A 19,786-nucleotide genomic window follows, 5' to 3' on the forward strand; every position below is an offset into this window, starting at 1 on the left:
CAAACGGATATCTGAAGGATCTTTTCTGCCAGATTCTCATCGTAAGCTCTTTAGGGATTGCTTTATAGGCGTTCCATTTTAAAACTAGATTGAAAAGAAAATATATGTGATTAAAGATAAGGCTGGGAGGTATTAGTGTCCCTCTTTTATTACATACAAACAGAAAATAAGTTAGCCATATGCTCTGCCTGGTTTGTTTTGGACTAGTACACCAAATGGAATCTCTAATAAATCATTCATTGCTTACCCACCCCCTCACTATCTTCTGTTTCTATCCTGTTATGTAAATATCACTGACATTTGAAATGAGACTAATGAAAAAAAAAGCATTAAATCTGCAATTTACATTTGCAACTTACAGTTCAATTATTTTAGACAGATATGGAAACAATCCTGGTTGTTCACCTACATTTTTCTTACTGAACAAACGTGGGCATGCCAAGCACATGCTGATGGCTCACAAAATACGTCTCTCCAGAGGCTTAGTTACTCAGAATCAGCCAGGCTGTGGCCAGCTGCCACAGGTAAAAATGTTGTGCAGATCTGGTAAGAGGGAGGTGAGTTTTAACTTGTAACTTGCCCAAGCATGAATTTCTTGAACAAAGCTACAACTGGCTAAAAATGATGTTTAGCAAAAAATATGTGTGAAAGGCGGGGAGGGGTATGTGCTGACTTTTTGTTCAGACCATGCAGGATTTTTTTTTGTTTTCTCCATGTCCAGCCTTGTTTTATTATGATGAAAGGACCTGGAGGTCAAGAATAATGCCTCATGTGTGTTAGCACATGTGGGAGCTGTTTAGCACACAAACAAAAGCCTTCCAGTTGTCCAAGCAATAGAAGAACAGAAACATATCTCATAGCAACTGTTGTTCTTCACAGGGTTGTAGTTCATGTGACCTCCGCTGCAGACTGTGTATTCAGTGCGTATCAAAATGCACCAAATCTGTATGTTATCAGCATCTGCTGGAGTCACATATGCCAGGTACCTTGTGCCTTTCTGTGCAAAAGGATGAAGAGGAGAGCAGCAATGAACATTCCTTCTTTTCTAGCAGTGTGAAGTTAGCAAGAGCTGAGGCCTGACAAGCGGGTACAGATTATGAGAGTGCAGCGTCTCAGACAGCCACAGACACCAGTGGGTGAGCTAACAGCCTGTCACCACTTCAGTGGATTTGTCTTTTCAGTCTCTCAGTGCCCCTTAGACTTGTCAGAATAAGGGCTTCTTGCTGTAGCCAAAAAATGGCAATTATACGGCACTCCTGAATCTGGCATCTAAAGCAGCAGCTTTGTCAGAAGCTGGTAGAAAAGTTATTTGAGCTTTAGTTATTTCAGTCTTTCTATTCAGTGAGGGGGGATGCACAATGAAAGGCTGATAATACCAGACTACGCTCTGTGTACTCTGTCTGGGGATTTGTTTTTAACTTCACCTAACTTCAGAGTGTCTTGATACAGCCAGGAAGAGAGACTGTGAATGGGTATACTCTATTAATGAAATAAAACAGAATCATGGGGATGTCTTGTGTGCGTGTGAGATCTCTTTGTCTCTGATGCTGGCAGGCAGCTTCAGCAGGAACACTGACAAACCAGGTAGTTCAGATGAAGCTCTGAAACTCATTTGGGGATAAATCACTGTTGAGGCTGTAGCTCCCCAGGCCCCTGAGGAGGAGCACTGCAGACATTATTCAGTAGTATTTCTCCATTCTTCATAGGCAGCAGCTGTTCTGTGGCTGGAATTTACCAGCAGACTTCAATCTGTTTTAATATATACTTGTTTACAGAGGAGGAGAGAGAAATTCCTGGCAGATGTTAATGCAGTTGTGATATCATTGAATTTATAGCTTTTTCCTGAATAACTGTCATTTTCCCTCCTGAGATCTGTGTTAGGAGATTTGGCAAACAATGTCAGGTTCTTTCAGAAGACTTTGAGACTGCTCTGCTCCCTGCACTTGTGCATAAGCTTGTGGGTGGCCTCAGCAGAGCCTCCCCAGATGCATTACAGGGGGACTGGCCACGGGCAAGCTGGATAATAGTCCCCAAAAAAGACTTTGTGGCCAAAGTATTGTATTGAGTAGGTGCTGTGGCTGTCCACTGCCACTGTTACCGGTATCACTGTGGAGCTTGGTGCGGGAGGTTTGCTGTTCTCTTAACAGGAGGAGGTTTCTGCACTTAACTGCTGAGAGCGCTGGTTTGAGACTAAAGCCAGGTCTGTCTGAGGAACCAGCCATGGCAACCCACCTCTGCTGGGGAGGTGCTGCTGGCCTGCTCTTTTGGCACTCGGAGTGTGAGACACTGTTCAGGTCCTGTCCTGAGATTGTGATGATGGTAGACATCTCTGGGTCTGCGGTAACATCTCAGGATGGTAACATCTGAGCCATTCACCTTAGTCATGCTGTCTCAGTGAGACTGATTTGGTGCTGAGCGCTCACTGCAAATACAGGTCTCCCCTAGGCAGGGCAGGCTCTGTCTGACCATGGAAGTGTGCAGTCTGTCAGGCCACAGGGATCACTCTTTATTAACTTTCTCTTCTTACATATGAAAGAAATTACAAAATTATAAAACAAAAAGAAAGAAAGACAGACAGAGAAGAAAAGTTCCTAATCCAAATCACTAGCTCATTGTTCAAGAAAACACACTGGACTAGATACTTTCTGCTGTCTCTGTCACGGCCACAGGCAGTGATTTGGAAAAGAGAAGTTTTGTGCCTTGCTCACACGCTTGCAAGAGCCAACCTTCACTGGAATGCCAGGAAGCTGGGACCCCTGCCAACATGCTCTCTAACAAGCAACATGGGAGCTGCGGCTCTGTGGCCTGTGGGATGACTGTGTCTTGTACTACCTTTGCTTCAGCATACCTCAGGCCCTCTAACAGTGTATCACCACTGCTATAAACAACCAGGAGTTGAATATAATTCAGGTTATATTACCTATATAAGTGGTAGTAGTCATTATGTCCAAGGCTACAACTATCCTCTGTACTAAATAAATTCAAGAATTTGAAGGCAAAAATGTCTCTGCCATACTCCTTCCAGGAATGATTGCTTCTTGCCTCTCGAAGGGGGTAGGGAGCCTGCGGGGGCAGTACTAGTTTTGAAGTAATGTCTGTTGTGGAACAAGTAACGGGCCTACACAGTCCATTATTTGCCATCTGTGCCCTCCTGTCTGTTGCCTGTTAGGTCTCCGTCCTTTGCAATGCTAAGCAGAATGGGACAAGATGGTCTTACAGGACTGGGATCATTGTAGTGGGGTGGTTGATGGGACAATAGATCACTATATGTTATGTGGTATATGTGTATATATATATTCTGTGTATATATGGTAGTGTATGTGCTTCTGTGGAATGCTGACAATTCCACCACAATGAGAGGCAGGGGAAGGTGGGCTTGCGCTGAACCAAGGGAACTGTTGCCTTAAAAAGAAAATCCAAAACAAACCTGAAAACTCAAACAAACAACTTTTGCCCATTACTTGTACAGAGAAGGCTTTTTGTGAAGAATGTGGTTGGAATTGATATATATATATATTTTTTTTTTCCCCTGAGAAGCTTCGCACTGAGTGTTAATAGACAGATCAAAGAGCTGCTTGGCCACTGGAGCCAGGGAAATTGAACCAGGGCAGCAAAATAAAAATCAATCTGACTTCAAGTGTATTTAAACTGATTTTGTTCAGAACTGACTTCTGTGTGAGCACTTAGGAAAGCTAAAGATGATGAAAAAGTTTGAGTTCTGTGAGCTAAACCCTCTCCTACTCTCCTGCTATTCATAAAACAACAAGAACACTTTCTGTATAGAGAATTATTTCAGATCTTCCCTACCTTACCTGTTGGTCTGACCACCCTCTTTTGCCTTGCCTTTTGCAAGATTATTCCACAGGATCACATACTCGTGATCTGTGACTCGTGAATAATGCTGTCCTTAGAGTATGCTAGTAAAACTTTTACACCCTGCTATCCCTGATTGTGCAGGGGAGTCATTTGTTAGATGACAGCTATTCTAAGGTGTTTAATCTTAAAAAAAAAAAGAAGAAAAAAGGGAGGGGGAGGGTATGTCTTGAATCCCTTGGATCATAAACTCAGATCATAATTCAGCCTGACAAAATCCAGATACCTCGAACAGTTCCCCAAGTGCCTAGACTGCAGCAGTCCTAGGGCTGGAAGCCAATACTGGGTTTCACTGGTAGGGGGGAGAATCTCCCATTTCTTGCTTGCTGCATCTGTGAGTGAAGCCCAACGTTTCAAGATCCAGTCCCAGATTCTGTGAGCCATGCTGGAGCCACTGAATTGTACCTAGGGCAGGTAGTGGGCCAATATATTTTATTTTACCTGGAAGAGAACCTCCTTATTTGAAAGAGACTCCTCTTTTTTCCATGAGCTTAAATTTAAAAAGCAGCAGCTGTTTGCAGCTTTTCTGGAGTTCAGAATATTAAAATAAACCTTAAAAAAACACAGAGGTGATTAAGTATTTGGGCAAAAAAGAAACATTCATCATACAGTTCAACACTTTAGCATAATAATCTCACATTTGAGATACAGTCATTCTCTCTCCCCCAGCCTAAGATTAGCTACAGAATAGTCAGGCTGGAATGTATTTATTTTTGTATCTCTTCATTTTAAAAATAAATAAATAAGTAAAATGTCAGTTCTGCTACATTCATTTCCAGGACAGGACTGTGGTTATATAAGAAAGTGCTCAAACTATTTTGCTTTTTCAAAAATTCCCCTTCCTCCTAAGCTGTTTGTACCTTAGGCTAAGAACAAAAGAGGTGCTGAGCCTTTGCAGCCTGGAGAACCATTTATGTGCTGCTTCTTTGTAGCAACCTTTTCCATACTTGAAATAATTATCATGACTCCCCTCAATTATTTCTTCTGTACATTAAACAAACCCATATCTTTTGATCTTTCCTCCCTATTCATGCCAGGACAACTTTTATGCAAAGGTGCAAACCACCGCATACATTAAACATGTATTGCAAGCTCTAGGCTTTCCAGGGGCATTAACTTGAGTGGGTAATACCTGGCACAGATTCCACAGAGCAGCTTGTTTTAGCTGTTCCCGTAAGACTGCTTATGACGTGAAATGCGCTTGATCTCATCTGATCCGTTTCTACCACAGAGCAGATTAAAGGAAAAAAACAAAACCAAAACAACACAGGCAAGGAGTATCAGGGGAAAAAAAAGCGTACATGATATAGACTCCCTTTGTATCATAACATATCCTCCAAAATACTTAAATTTTAATTGCAGAGTCCTCATTAAAACAAGTCTCGCAAGACAACGTTGTCACTGTAGCATGTCTTTCCAGAATTAAGGAGCCTGGGATTCATCAAAAGCGGCATCGCTTCATGTTTTACCCGACATCCAACACTTCTGCCCCACCTTCGTAAGCAGGCACATAAAACTGGGTCTTACTGCAAAGAGCTTCAACACACCAGACACAGGCCCCTGGCACAAGAGCTTCCTCACTGCCTCAAGGCTGATGCTTGGATAAAAAGAGGAGTGCATTTGGCAGGGGAGAAACCAATGTGTGACTGGGCAAGGGTGGAGGAGTCTGCACAGGAAAGTTTAATATTAAAGAGGCACGGAAGCCTGTGAAGTCTGGGGAAGCCACAAGAAAAGCAGGTGCCTGTCGGGGCACGCGGGCAATCAGAGAAAGGATGGGAGGCACAGCACCATAATTACGCATCATCTTGTGACTGGTGTGAACGCTGCCAGGAGCCAGCACACTGCAGTACAGAGCTGATTGCTCTCTCAAGACAAGTTGCAGTGTGCTGAGCACCCAGAGCCACAAGGGAAAAGCAAGTGAAATCAGCAAGGGGCATGTCAGTCCCTGAGCAGAATCTGGTATAATCTGGTGTGGCACAGAACTGTCAGCATAAAGGTCATACACTGAGACAGAAGCAGAGACATGCTGCTTTGTTTATAAACACACCGAGACAACCAGGTTACCACGGAAAGTCATTTTATTTCAGAATTCCACGCACTCTGTCACAGACCATGCACTTAGACTTTCCCCTTTGCAAATCCCCAACCTCCAGGCCTGGGAGAGATGGGGTGTCACCTGAAGACCGACACTTCTCACCACAAGTACCCACATGCAAAGAGTGAGAACCCTGATGGCAGCTTGTCAGGAGGCAGAAAGCAGCCTCATTTCCATAATTGCTTTTAAACAGGGAAAAGAAATCCATCTGACTTCAAGGATTAGTGATGGAGCTCAGCAGCAGCAAAACCCCACAGCTGAGCAAGTTGGTCCTTGCCCTGTGGTTACAGGGAACAAGACAACAATCTCATAGGAACCTCGTGTGAGCCAAGCTATAGGAGAACACACAGAGGCATTCTTGGAGCCCAGGCAGCAAGCAGCCAGATGCACGCTCTGGGCCCCTTACAATCTCTTTGTCTCTGAGCCACTCTGCCAGGAAGGTGGCTGGGAGCTGCCCTTTTCACATTCAGCTTTAGGTCCTTCTGCTCTGTGCTACAGCTTTGACTAGGAAGGAGCCTACCTATAGGTAAGACAGCCCTCTGGGCTGTAGGTCAACACACGTACTGCATTTAATACTGAAAGGTGCCAGTTTGAAAAACTCTGCAACAGTCCGTTTGACCCACAGGCCAGGTACAACATTAGTGTAAGCTTCCTGCATACTTACCCTATTTCTTCTGTTTCCCTGCCTCTCTTGCCCCTTACGCAGGACCCTGCTCTTGAAACGCTCCTAATTGCAGTGTTCCTGTGACCCATTACATCTTTGGCCTTTGCTGAGACTGCCACTGCCACAGCAGCTATTGCCTGCTGTGGTGGCTGCCTGTAGGAAGTGAGCATTTGCCTCCCAAGAATGGGCTTGTGGCTACCTCAGAGGGCAAAACTGATGGGAAGAAATGATGGAAGTGATTCAAAGTGGAGCAAAGTCTACAGAAAAGGCAAAAAGGCAGTTTCAGTCTCCATTTGATGCACAAATTGAGCTCAATAGCAGCAAGAAATGGCCATAAAATATTAATTCATTAGGTTGCCAGGAAGAAATAAAAGCATTCATGTAAAGAATTCTATATACAGATATGTATGTGGCAACTGTTCTCAAGCCAGCTCAGACAGTGCTTCCTCCTGTTCATGTCTCACCTTTTTTTGTATCTACAGTTTTGATCATTCCAAACCATGTTGCTGCTCAATTCCATGTGAAGAGCATGATATTGGAGTCAGCACCAAGTGAGGGGTAGAGATCACACTGAAGAAATGAACTTATGGGGAACTCCTGACAACCCATGTATTTTAATATTTTTGTTGACCTTCAAGTAAATAAAAGAAAGGGGAATCTCCCCCAGGAGCCTATAGGCTCCATGTCTCATGTGTCTGCTTCTAGGGTAGGAAGGCTGACATCAGAAAGGCAGTGGAGGGCAGAGAAAAGAAGAGGGGGGAAAATCTGGGAACCAGAGTGAAGAGCAATCAACAGCTGACCAATACTGCTGCAAAACTTACAAAACACAAAATCATACAAACGGAATTTCTGTTAACCTTGTATAGACTACAGACTTTATATACACACAAAGATTTCAAAGTACGCATCTGGCAGTCTAGAAAATACCAGTACCCTAAGGATTAAATAATTTAAAATGCAACTTTGCATTATCACTGTATATGCAATACTATATGACACACCGGCTAAAATGGACGGATTGTCCAAGAAAGATGCTCCCTCCCCATCTCACCAACACTGCCTCTAAAAAGAAAACAAGGACTAAAGACTCCCCTCGGTGGTTCCACTCCTGAAACTCACCTTGAGACTTCTCTGTCAAAGGTGGGGGGAAGTCCTGAGACTAAGGGAAGAGAAAAGGAATTCCTGCCGCCTCCGAACTCTGCTGCTGCAGTAGGCCTCTCCATTGGCTAGGGAGGCTGGACAGCAAGGAGAAAAAAAGGTGCTAAAGCTGGGAAAAGGCAACTACGTTTCTGCAACGATAGCTGGTCTTTTGACCGAAAACCAGCCCCAGACTTGGGAGGACACCCTCCCTCCCCATTTTTGAAGACAGGATGCCAGAAGGCTTAACGCAGAGTACGCAGAGTCTACATGGCTAGTTTAGATTGTACCAACAGCGCAGCAGGTGCTCCCCTGAAACCCATACTGCAGTCAGCAGCAGATGGTAGGGCAGCCAAGGGAGAACAGCCTGACAGCAGCCATAAACAGGAGTGGGCAGAACTGCATTACCAACAGGTCCGAATGGACAGAATGGAAAGATGTGCCCCTACGAGCTTTCTACAAGTAATTCTAAACTGGGAGCACTGGAAAGTCAGCGCATGGGAATGAGGAAGGGGATGGACAGCCTCAGTTCTGAGGTGACTGGGGAGGGGACTAAAACACAAATTGAGAGCAGATGGCAAAGCCAACGTATCTCTAAATGCCAGCTCTACGTATGTACCCTAGTATCAGTATATGGGACAGAACCTTGCTGACGACACCAGTTCAGTCCTATCACCTTTACAGACTTATAGCTGGTGAGAATCTGGCTTACATGTGCTTATTACAAAGCCCTTTGAGGCATGCAGTCTTGCTTTCACCTCCTATAAACCAGAACAGCCATAAGCTCTTTGGGAAAGATGAAAAATAAATTAAAAAAAAGATCCCTGCTCACATGTGCGTCTCCCACCCCTCCTGCACATTCAACCTCTCTTCCTCTATGCTAGAGATATCTAAGGAGCCACACTGTTCTCCATTCCCCAGGCCATTCCCACCAGCAATACCCAGCAGATCTGGCTAGGCAGGAATGGCAAGTCCTGCTCCTTTGGCCTCATCGAATAGCCAAACCACAAAGGTTTCTTCCTCCCCACCACACCTTCAGTGAGAACTGCCCATACTGGAGGTTGTTGCAGCAGACTGGACAAGCCTCAGCTCTTACCCCTGAACCCAGCTGGCAAAGGATGAGAAGGCTCTGTAGCAGCAGGAACCACAGGCATGGGCATTCTCATATTCCAGGCTCTACAGTCCTAAATACTGCCAGTGTAATCATCACCCACTCAGAAATACAAAGATAAAACCCTATCCAAAACATCTCAGTCAGTCTGCCCTGCACAACTGGGTCAAAAGGACCAAGAGACACAAAAGAAAAATTAGAAGAGGAAAGTAAGTATGGTACAGCAGAGAAAAAGAAACATGGGGCAAAGTGAAGACTGGAGGAAAGGAAAGGACCCCAATACAAGTCTGCTAAAATAGTCACTGGATTTACCAGCCCAGTTCCACCTTCTTCAGACCAAAATGGACTTGCTGCAGTAAGTGTACTACAGGAGAAAGGAGTGCATAGTTTGGTTTATTTTTTTGGTAGACACTTAAACATCAACAGAATTTATGCAAAGATCTTGGAGCTGCAGTTTTAGCCTCTTTTCCCTAGCCAATGGATACCTGTTGGGGCAGAGATGGTGGAAATGGACCGGTAGCACCAAGAAATTCAGTGGGAGCACCAACTCCACAGCAGGAAATAGTAATGAACCAAAGGGGACAGGGGGGCTGGAGACAGAGGAGAGGTGTGTGGGGGGTGTGTGTGTGCGTGCGTGTGTGTGTGCGTGCGTGTGTGGAGAGAGGTGGAGGAGACATACTTTGCAGTAATCAAAGGACACCTTGGCTAAACCCTATCAATGCTTCCCTAGGTAAGGCCCCATTACGTCTGCAGCAAGACCTCTGGCTCTGACAGAGAGCTGTAGAGGGTATAGCCCAACTCATCCACTTCTTCAGGGGTGAGCTCTGAAAACAAGTTCACCTTGGGGTTCAGAGCACTAGGGAGGACACCTGCCTCCAAATAGTGGATCAACCCCTTCAGTGCCTGTAAAAAGCGATCAGCCAGCATGTCCTGAGACCAATTGGACTCTTCTTGGGATAGGTGCAAGATGACATTGGTGAGCTGGCTGGCAGTGAGGTGACCCAGGGCTGGGTTTGACTTGCATACTGCTTTGAAGATCTTCAGGCACAAGCAACGGCAGCCAGAATCACACTGGTCCAAGGCCCGGAGGCGAGCTGTTTCTGCTGGCCGCAGGCTCAATCGCCACAAATTGTCATTTTGGGCCAATCGATGGGGTTTGGCCACAAGGATGATGTCACCCAGTGTCAGGGATGGTAGGAAGTCAATAAAAAGATGCCGTTCTGGATCATACTGGACTTCCAGTGTCAAATCTGCTGGGGGAGCTGCTGGACGGATCACATAATCCAAGAGAGTCCCAATTGCTGGCCAATTGATGGAGCCAGCTACAACTTTCTCAAATGTGTCTGCTACAGCTTTGGGGGAAAGGTAACCTCCCACCACACAGCGGTCCCAGTAGCTGCTCCCACGGGGAAAGTACTCTGGGTTTTCTCGACGCACCAAGTAGAAGCCAGGAATGTTCATGATGGTGTCCTCCCCAGGGATGCACGACCACAGGTTCTGCTCCAGCATCAGAGGCACGATGAGCTGGATGTGGTCAGCTGTCACTACCTTTCACAGGAAAGAAAAGTCCGTAAGAACAAGCTTTCTCTCTCCATGCTCTTTTTTTCCATCACCTTTAGATAGCCTTCTGTTCAAAGGAACCTGGAATAAGGATTCAGCTGTCTCTCTGCGCTGGATTCACAGCCTCCCTTTGCCAAAAGATATTCTGAAAGGCTATTTCTCAGCAGCAGTAGGATAACTCCAAGGTATAGCCCAAGCTAGTGCTTACACAGTAGGTACTATTTAGAGATCTTTAAATACTTCAGGACCTTATATGGACTGCATATAGATTAACCATTTTGCGTCCTATTGCTCAAAGTCCACTCCTTGGATGTGAGATGCAGCTGGCCCAGAGCACAGCAACACCACATGATACTTTAAAAAAGGAGGCAGAGTATTAAGTTTCTAGGTAAGCTTAAGTTGCCACTGTTTAATTATCCCATGCTACAACCAGGTACTGCCCTCACCCGGTCTGCCACATTGTGTGGAAAAGGTCATTAAAGATTCCTTTTCACCAATGTGATTAAGACCCTAGATCTAAGTTTCACTGGACACAACACTCCATTCCAGAGCCCTGACTCAAACAAAAAAGCGTGCCTCTGAATCACTCACTATAGCCATGGGCATCTTGCCATCAGGGAGATATGCAGCAGGGACTGCTGTCCAATCCAGGTCTGTCATGCATTAAAAAAAAAAAAAAAAAAAAAAGTAGGGAAGACCTACATCAATACACAGGAGTCCTAAGGGAATATCATGTATTTGGAAGGAAATAGAAGGGACAGAGAGAAAACAGGTCTACTGGAGAAACAGCAGGAAAGACACAGCTAAAGGGAGAGACAGAGGCAAGGAAAGAAGGGCTGAGATACTCGAAAGAAATAAACCAGCAAAAAGCAAATGCTTTGCAGGCAACTCCAGAGCAGCTGGGTCACTCACGCCTGTTCAAACAGTATTGCATAAATCAACACCTGCCTTCATGGTGGGAAAGGTGACACTACGAGCCTTATTACAGAGGAATGCTGTGCTGAGCCAGCAGTGCCAACAGGGAAGCCTGAAATACCCCTACCTAGTCAGCCTTCTGAATAATCACCCACCATGCAGCCCCAGGAATTACCTGCAGATCATCATACAGGCTGCCGCTGAGGTACATGTCACGCAGGGGCATGTCTGGCAGCTTGGCACGTAGGAAGCTGCGCAGCTCAGCACAGATGTCCACAGCTGCTTGCTTGGCCCGGGCCTGCTCATCTGCTGGGATAGCGACCTTCTTCCGATAATAAGCAAAGAGCTTTTCTTGCAGAGACAGACGAAGGCGGGATTTTTTCAGCTCCACTTGACTCCTCTTGGCAGATGGCTTGGACTTTGTGGGTCGAAAAAAGCCTGCAAGACAGAAGGAAAACTGTTGATCGTCTGCAGTGTTTCACTGTGAAACGATCTGCAGAAGAAAATCTGCAGCATGGAAGTGCAGCCTCCTAGGTCTCAAAAAACTTTCAGCAGACATTTTGCACGCTTTACACAGGTACCAGTCAAAAGGGATGTGCTGAGAAACTTCAAAAGATACTACCTACAAGCATCAAACCAGATGAAAACAAGTTACTAGATTTGGAATTTAGCCAAACAAGACTAACATCATGTACAAGGAAGTAATTTTAATGGCTATGCGAGCAGTACCTCAGTTCAATTCCATCAAAAATTCAGCACTGTTAGCAATTCACAAGGTTTCAACGTGATGCCAGACCAGTGGGTAAAACACTCTTGAACAACCATCATGATCTCATTGAGTTTTTAACAATATAATGGATTTCTACAAGTTATCAGCAAAACCCAGTCCTGACTAGGGTATGAGGTCAGAGATCACACCACCTGGAAATGGAATAGTTGTTAGATGTCTGATCAACACTTATCAGGATGGTGAGCTGACAGGTTGCAGGGCCAGCAGAACTCAGGGAATCATAGCTCCAGTGAAATTTTCCTTCAAACCTTCAATTGTTGAAGAACAGAGAGCACACTCTTAGACACAAAAAATACAACAATGCAATGCTTCATGCTGCCATCTGTGTTATTAAGCAATGCCTAACCCACACAGCATCTCCAAGCCCCTTTTTTTCTGACTGGTTTCCTAAAGAAACGTCAGTGCTTCCCATCTATCTTTTAGATTTCTCTTAATATGGACCAAGCAAGAGTTTCAGAAGTTATCAGTGAGAATTAAGGAAGAATTACAGATCTAAGAGATCTTTGGAAGGGCTGTGGTATTTAACAGGTGCAGGAGAAACCCTGAAGTCAGCGATGCCGTTATAGCAATCAGCTGTCTCACATTTGTTTGGCAACAGACATTTGGTCACACAGCATGTGCAGAACGGCTGTCCAAGCTGCACACAGACCCATCTCGCCCAACCTCAGCAGCTGCTGTGTCTTGTCCCACGGGGGTCTTTTGGGCCGATTTGAGGGTCTGTGTGGAAAAGAAATAGCCCACAAAACCATAGGGAACCTGACTTCATTGTCTGCTCATGAAAAAAAAATATTTTTCCATCTTAATTTATGGTAATTAAGTCAAGAATGCAAGATGCCGTTGTCAATTATTTTATTCCTCAGTCCTCATCTTTGGGGACTTCAGTCAAGTGATCTAGACCCCATTTAACATAGCTGTCTAGTTACTTAACATTTCTTCAGCAGAAAATCCATTGCCATCCTGAAGATGATTTTCTTGTAGACAACCTGGAAATCAACTTAAAAGCTTGATCCTGACTTTTGTTTTACATCTCCTGGAGAGAACTGGGATAGAAAGTAAAACCGGTGAGAAACACCCACCAGACACTGAAGCACTCTAAACTACTTATCATCCCATTCAGAAAGGTGACTGCAGGTCACTTTTTATAGCCTGATGAAGACTCACTCAGTGATGAGCAGCACTAAACAGGCAAACAGTGTTACAGAAATTATTAGGGAAAAGGTAGAAATAATATAGGAAATACTGTTATATATTGCTAGTACATTGACAATTCGAATATTCCCCTGTTAAAAAGACAGAAACTGGAACAGTCCAAAGAAATGCAACAAAGAGCTTGAAAGGAACATAACGGCTTTTTGGCAGAGAAGATTGCACAAGTAGTATTCAGCTTGAAAGAGAAAAGACTGGGGGAGAATAAAGCTTAAGACCATGAAGTCATGAGAGGAACGAAGAATGCAAATAGATTACTATTACTCACTAGTACCCAATCTAAATTCTAATTCTTGAAGTTACTGGCAGACCTGCTTAAAAGAAAAACATCAAAATCCTGGGCTAGACAGGGTATTTTCTTTCTTACGTTCTTTTAAATGAATACAGGGTTTAGACCTGGATGACTCTGTAATGCAGGAGTATCACCCTGCTCCTTACCTGTGTCTGCAGCTGAAGGATCAGTGGGAAGGGTCTGTAGGGAGCGGCTGAGGCTAGTCTTCATGTCCTGGGTCAGTAAGCGTGAGGAGGAGCCCAGCCAGTTTGGCTCTTCCCAGCTTCTCTTTCCTGACTGGCTCAAGCGAGTGGGGCTGCTGGGAGCACTGATTGCCCGGTCGTACATCTAAAGCAACATCACCAGGCACAGTTTGAGTCATTAAGGGCCCAAGATTTGCATTCTACCCAACCTAGTGCCAGCGTCCTGCATCTTTTTGTTTCCCACTCCTTCTTTCCAGTGTCCCCATGCTTAGGTCCCACCCCACCGTCCCACATGCTCACCCGTTTGACGGCCAGCGTGGCAATGCCCAGCATAGCTGCTCCACCCACACCCAGCACAAGCCGGGCGTTGGACAGTACAAAGTCAATGGCTGTGCCAATGCCGTTGTCATCTTTTTTCCCTTTGCGCTGCCCAGTGCCTGCCATCTCACCTGGAAGGAGCAGCAGTATTAAACAAATGGGTCAAAACACACAGTCCTAATGGCTCACTCCATTCTCCTCCATCTCACACTCACAGCTCTTGGAGTCTTAGCACAGAGCTATAGGAAGGGACCACCCAACCCTACAGCCTCATTAAGTATCTTCCCTTGAAAAGCTGCTTATTCACAGACACACAAGAACAGTGCTGACCAAGTTCTGCAATGACAGCATTCCTTGGCTTCTAGCTCTGTTTGTGACCTGAAAAACATCCCAAACTTGATGTGAGGCTTCTAATCATTGAAGCAAGTTTAATTGTGCAATCACTTAATGTTTTTTAAAAAAGAAAGATTTACTTCAGTGATATTTTGCAATAAACCCCTATGTATTATGTAAAACTCTATGACCATTCAGGTTTCTTCCTGTTAGTTTGTGCTTCTCATGATTTTTTTAATGCCAATTTATTGTCTTATTCTCAATCTAATGGGTGAAAGTTTTCTCACAGACAAGGCAATCCAGGGATGGTCAACTGCTTGTTTGCAATAAATTAGAATCTTCCCAAGAGTTGCCAAGGCAGTCTCAGAGCATCCACTTCCAGGATTTCTGGGCAGTGGCTAGTCCCAGATACTTCAAAGACACCCAAGAATCAACAGTAGAAATCACAACACACCACAATGGGAACAGCTCCCGTGCTTTCACTGGACATTAATTCCTGCCTTCAAGGCTGGTGGGTTTGACTCTCATAGAAGTAATGTATAACATGAACATTAATATTTTTTATGTACGTACTTTTGTTTCCTCCAACTCCCATTTAACCTGATCTTGATATTTAAATTTAAAGAGCCTCCCTGGCCAACTACACATGTAAAACACACTTTGCCACCGCTGTACCTGCGGATGCATCCTCAGTGAACCTACATGAAAACATCAGGAAACTCTTCCAACCTGACTTGAAATCTGTTTTCTAAATCAGTTTCAAAGGTTCAGAGCCTTCCTGACTTGGGTGGTTTAAAACTGTCCTTAGGTTTTTCTAAGGTCAAGCTACAATCTTAGGAAGAATGTTCCTGCTTTGATGAATCAGGAATCCAGTCACTCTTCACCCCTAGGCAGAAAAACCCCAACATCTTCACAAAGCTAACTGTAATAGTAGCATGAAGAACATGGTTACATCATTGTAAATGACCTACCTGTGACCTAATGCATTTGTAAAGAGAACAGGAGAGTCCTCCTGGTGTGCCTGTAGAAGCACGTTCCAGACTTCTTCAAGATAGTGGTAGACAAGGAACGTTAATCATGTCTTTTAGATGGCAAGTGGGTTTTGGAAAGAAAAGAGAAATGGGGCCAAAATGAGCTACAGGGGATCTCTAAACCAGGCCCCCAAGTTTGTTCTGCAGGAAAGCTTGCCCCTTCTCCAACTGTCTTTCCTTGTCCTCTAGCCGCTGCAGCCCCTGGTTCTTGCGGAACTCACGGCGGATGAAAGCAAGGTAGAAATCCCGGTCAGTGTAGCGCAGCCCACGGCCCTGGCGCAGCAGGGCCCGATAGAGGGTCAGGACAGCCTCCCGGGACCACGCTGCCATGGGGGACAGGTGCATGGAAGAACCTAGAGAAAGGTGACGAAATGCGGAATCTGAGTCAGCCTTTCCCTCCCCAAGGGACGCACCGGCCACCGCCTCCCCCTTCATGCTCGGCCCCACAGGCCGCCGTCCTTCGCGGGCCGGGAAGCGGCTGGACGGCCTCTCCAACAGCGCACCGAGGATAACGGGCTCTCCCAAGGGCGCCCGGCCGCCCGCCCTGTTGCGGGGAACCGGGGGGCCCCGTGGCCTGACCCCTCTCATGGGGGGCCGCCCCGGGGCCGCCCGCAGCACCCGCTCCCCGCCGGGGTCCCAGGCTGGGGTCGGGCCCGCGGAAGCCCCGCGGGGACAGGCCGCATCGCACTCACCGGGAAGGACCGCGCTGGGGAAAGGGAAGCACTCTGGGACCCTCAAGGCCACCGCTTCCCTTCAGCGGATGCCGCCACCGCCTCCCCCCCGGCACCGCTCCCGGGGTCACCCGGCAACATGGCCGATGCGCTTCCGGGTCGTGACCCAGGCCCCGCCAATCATAGAGCTCGCTCGCCGGGGCCCAAACCGTTCCTTCGGCAAAGGACTTCCGGCCGGCGCGCGCCCGAGAGGGGCCGGTGGCGCAGCGCTGTCTCCCCCTGCCGGCGGGGCGCCGCGCCCGCCGCCGTACGGCGAGGCGGGGGGGGCCTCTGCGCGCCGGCCGCCCGCGCCGAGAGGCTGCCCCCTGCCGTCGGGGAGGGGGACTGCCGCCCCCCTCGCTCCCAGGTGGGGCTGGGACGGGCAGGCTGGGTCCGGTGCTGGCCTGGTTTGAGGAGGCCGTGCCCCTCAGGGGTGCCGGCTTCCTCAGCAAGGGTGGCTGAGGAGAAGACGCTGGGGGAGGGTGGGGGCCGGGGACACCCTGAAAGCCTGTGGGGAACAGCTGAGGGGAGCGGGGGGTAAGTGGGACCCCCACAGTGCGGCCTGGAGGGACCCAAGCTGTGCCTGGACAGCCCAGGGTGGAGCAGCCCCTTCCCACCTTGTTCTGAGCTGTCCCCATGGCAGACAGGAGCCTCCCTCCCCGTTTAGGCCTCCCTTAGGCTTGCCGCTGCCTTCGAGGCCAGGGTGGGTACCTGCGCCGAGCCCACCTCATCACCGGGCCTGTTCCTCTCGTTTGCAGCCTGGGCTGCGTGTGCTGCGGCGAGGCAGGCTGGGCTGTGGGCCTCGGCAGCTCCACGTGCCTGCGAGTGTGCTCCCCGCAGCCCAGAGCAGCTGGAGCACTAGTCGGTGCTTCCTTCAGCCGTTCTGGCTTTGATGGGCCTAAATGCCATGAAACAGCTCAGGCTCGGCTCCGTGTGAGAAAGGTGAGAGTTCAGCATGCTGCGGCGAGGCAGCACCCACCCACAGGGTGGCATGGCCATCACCAGCTCTGCGTGCTGGCTGCCCAGGGTAACAGGGGTAGAGAAGGTTTCTTTGGTGCTGCAGGGCACGCAGAGAGCAGTGGGTTAATGCTGCATATCTGAAGGTACCTCTGACTACCCTGATGCTTTTTTAAAGAATAACTTATCAAATTCCAGTTCCTTATCTTTATCTCCAAGGAACCTGGGTCTGGTCTGGAAGTCTCAAGGGTTTTGGGAGAAGGGCAGTAGCTGGCAGCCTGTCCAGGGTCTACCTGTGGAAGTGGAAGGAGCCTCCTGAAGCCTGGACCTTCTGTCCCTCTGTCCAGGTGCAAAACCCCCCTTTCTATTCTCACCTTTGCTACTACATGCCTACTCTGGGGAATAATTATTCCTCCGTAGCCATCTCATCTTCCCCGGATCCTACCAAAATATAAAACATAACTGTATGTGCCATGCCTCCCCTGGGGAGAGGGGGAGAGAAAGAGCAAACTGTGTGTCAGAGGAGAGCCACATCCCTTCATACACTTCTCAGTGACACCAGATATAACAGTGATAGAATTGAACAAGAAGAAAACCAGAAGCTGCAGACCAGCTCGCTCCATGCCAATCTCCTCTTGTTCATTTCCTTTCAGAGATAAACAGCCCCAATCGTTTTGATCTCTCTTTGTGAGTGAGTTTGCCATGCCCCTAATCAGCCCTTTCTGAGAAAGGCTTACTTGAACTGCAGACAGTATTCCCAGAGAGGCCGTGCTAGTGATTTACATAATAGCATTATCATATTTTCCATATTATTCTCCCCTTCTTCCTTCTGCATGCTGATTTTTTTTTGTGTGCTTTTTTTTAACCTGCAGTTACTCACAGAGCCAGGGTTTGTGTGACATCCAGATCCTTTCCTGAGTTGCTAGACACTGTCTGGAGCTTTGTAATTCTTATGTGCAGTTTGTTATCTCTTGTCTGACTTTGCATGTGCCCAGTTAAACCTTGGCAAATGCATGGTGTTGCCCATTCGTGACATTTGCATTTTACTTAAAGTCCTTTCTGATCTTCTCAAGAGTCAATAGCTTTGAGTCATCTCTGAAAAATGTTTGGTATATTGCTCATCTTTGTTTCCAGATCACCACTTCATATACTGAGCTATCCAGGACCTTGGAGGCAGTGTTCATATTCCCTACCCTTAACCTTCTGCCAGAATGAAAATTGATCTTTGAACCTTCTTACTAGCTTCCTGCCTCCTCCTCGGGTTGTTGAGCCACAGAAATACTTCAGTCCTCACAACAGGGCTCTGTTGCCTCTGGGCAGGTGCACTGATGAGCCCAGCCCCTGAAACTTTCAAGTTCGGATCAAAACCTGTGCAGTGATGTGTGGCAAATCCCTGACGCACTATGAATGGGATCTGCCAGATCAGGCTGGGCAATGATGGGCTTTCCTTGCTGCCCTCCTGCCATGGCAGCCAAGGACTGCAGGCCTCCATAAGTGCCCCCTCCCCAGCCTGGACCCCTTGGGTTGTGCAAGTTTTAAGAGTTTCTGTGGGTTTTTTTCACCCTGGTCTGGCTGCCAGCTCAGGCCCCCTCACTGGCAGCTGTGTGTGTCTGTGTCTGTGTCTGTGTGTCCATGTGTGTGTCTGTGTGTGTGTGTGTGTGAACTGCTCCAGGCACGCAATGTGCCCGCAAGCTGCCCTGGCCCCTCCGAGGAGGCCACTGGCTGTGCCCACTGCCTGCTTGGGCTCCCCACACCCACACTGTGTGAGCACAGGTGTTCAACCTGCCCCTTCTGTCTTGCAAAGAGAAGGGCAAGTGCAATGCCAAAGTAACATATGGCTGACACCATCCCAGCTGCTGTGCAAGTGCCAGACTTCTGGTGACATGCTGGGGGTTGTAAACTCGACCTGAAACAGTGAAGCAACATCCCCCCTCTCTCCAGCCTTTCCCAACTCAATCAGCTCCTCTGCTGACCCACCACATGCAGCTGTGCTGGTGGGGACGCACCCAGCACCCCCCCAGTCTTGTGCTGCCCTGATGGGATGCTGGCCTTGGCACCCATTTGCCTGCCGAGCCCTGTTGCCTGGTGGCTTCTTTGCCCGTGGACCCACTGGGAATGGGGTGCCCCCCCCGACTCCAGCCTGCATGCCTGCAAGAAAGGGAATTTACTTTGCCGTGACAGGGAGAGGTGCAGGTGGAGAGGAGGGAGCACGCCTTAGCTGTGCACCTGCGGAATAATAACAACCTTTGTTTCCCCAAATGACTAAGGGAGCTTGTGAAATATCAAAGGCAGCGTGGGTGACAGCACAATAACCCATGCTGTTACCTGGGATAAGGCACAGACTTCCCCCCCAACCACGGCCTTCCTGGGAGTCTCGGGAGCTGCCACTCCTCTACCAGTCTTCTCATGCTTGCAGCCAGTCCTCCCGCTCAAGCAGCCACTGCCATAGACTCTGGTGGCCACCAAAAGCAGCAAACCGCTGCCTCTTAGCCCAGCTTGCAGCCTTTGCTCCTGGGAGTCAAGTGCCATCTCCGGGGCTTCCCATCACCCATTTTGCAAGAGCAGGACCATTCCCAGCCAGGGAGACATCCCTGTGCTGCCCACCACTAGCC

At 47.6% G+C, this 19,786-nt stretch overlaps 2 protein-coding genes across 2 annotated transcripts; both read right to left on the reverse strand.

The window, feature by feature from the left end:
• Positions 1 to 5,933: 5,933 nt before the first annotated feature.
• On the reverse strand, positions 5,934 to 15,585 carry MIEF1 (mitochondrial elongation factor 1). Its single transcript, XM_013295558.3, has 5 exons — positions 15,448 to 15,585; positions 14,126 to 14,274; positions 13,790 to 13,970; positions 11,531 to 11,793; positions 5,934 to 10,428 (listed from the first exon to the last, which is right to left on the reverse strand). Exons 2-5 carry the CDS (start codon positions 14,267 to 14,269, stop codon positions 9,622 to 9,624), a joined length of 1,395 nt encoding a protein of 464 aa, XP_013151012.1. The 5' UTR covers positions 14,270 to 14,274; positions 15,448 to 15,585; the 3' UTR covers positions 5,934 to 9,621.
• A 39-nt stretch (positions 15,586 to 15,624) lies between these two features.
• Positions 15,625 to 15,852, reverse strand: LOC129784742 (MIEF1 upstream open reading frame protein). Its single transcript, XM_055808312.1, has one exon. The coding sequence runs from the start codon at positions 15,850 to 15,852 to the stop codon at positions 15,625 to 15,627; it is 228 nt and encodes a 75-aa protein (XP_055664287.1).
• Between the last annotated feature and the right edge of the window lie 3,934 nt (positions 15,853 to 19,786).

The sequence above is a fragment of the Falco peregrinus genome, chromosome 6 (assembly GCF_023634155.1).
Source record: "Falco peregrinus isolate bFalPer1 chromosome 6, bFalPer1.pri, whole genome shotgun sequence".
NCBI lineage: Eukaryota > Metazoa > Chordata > Aves > Falconiformes > Falconidae > Falco > Falco peregrinus.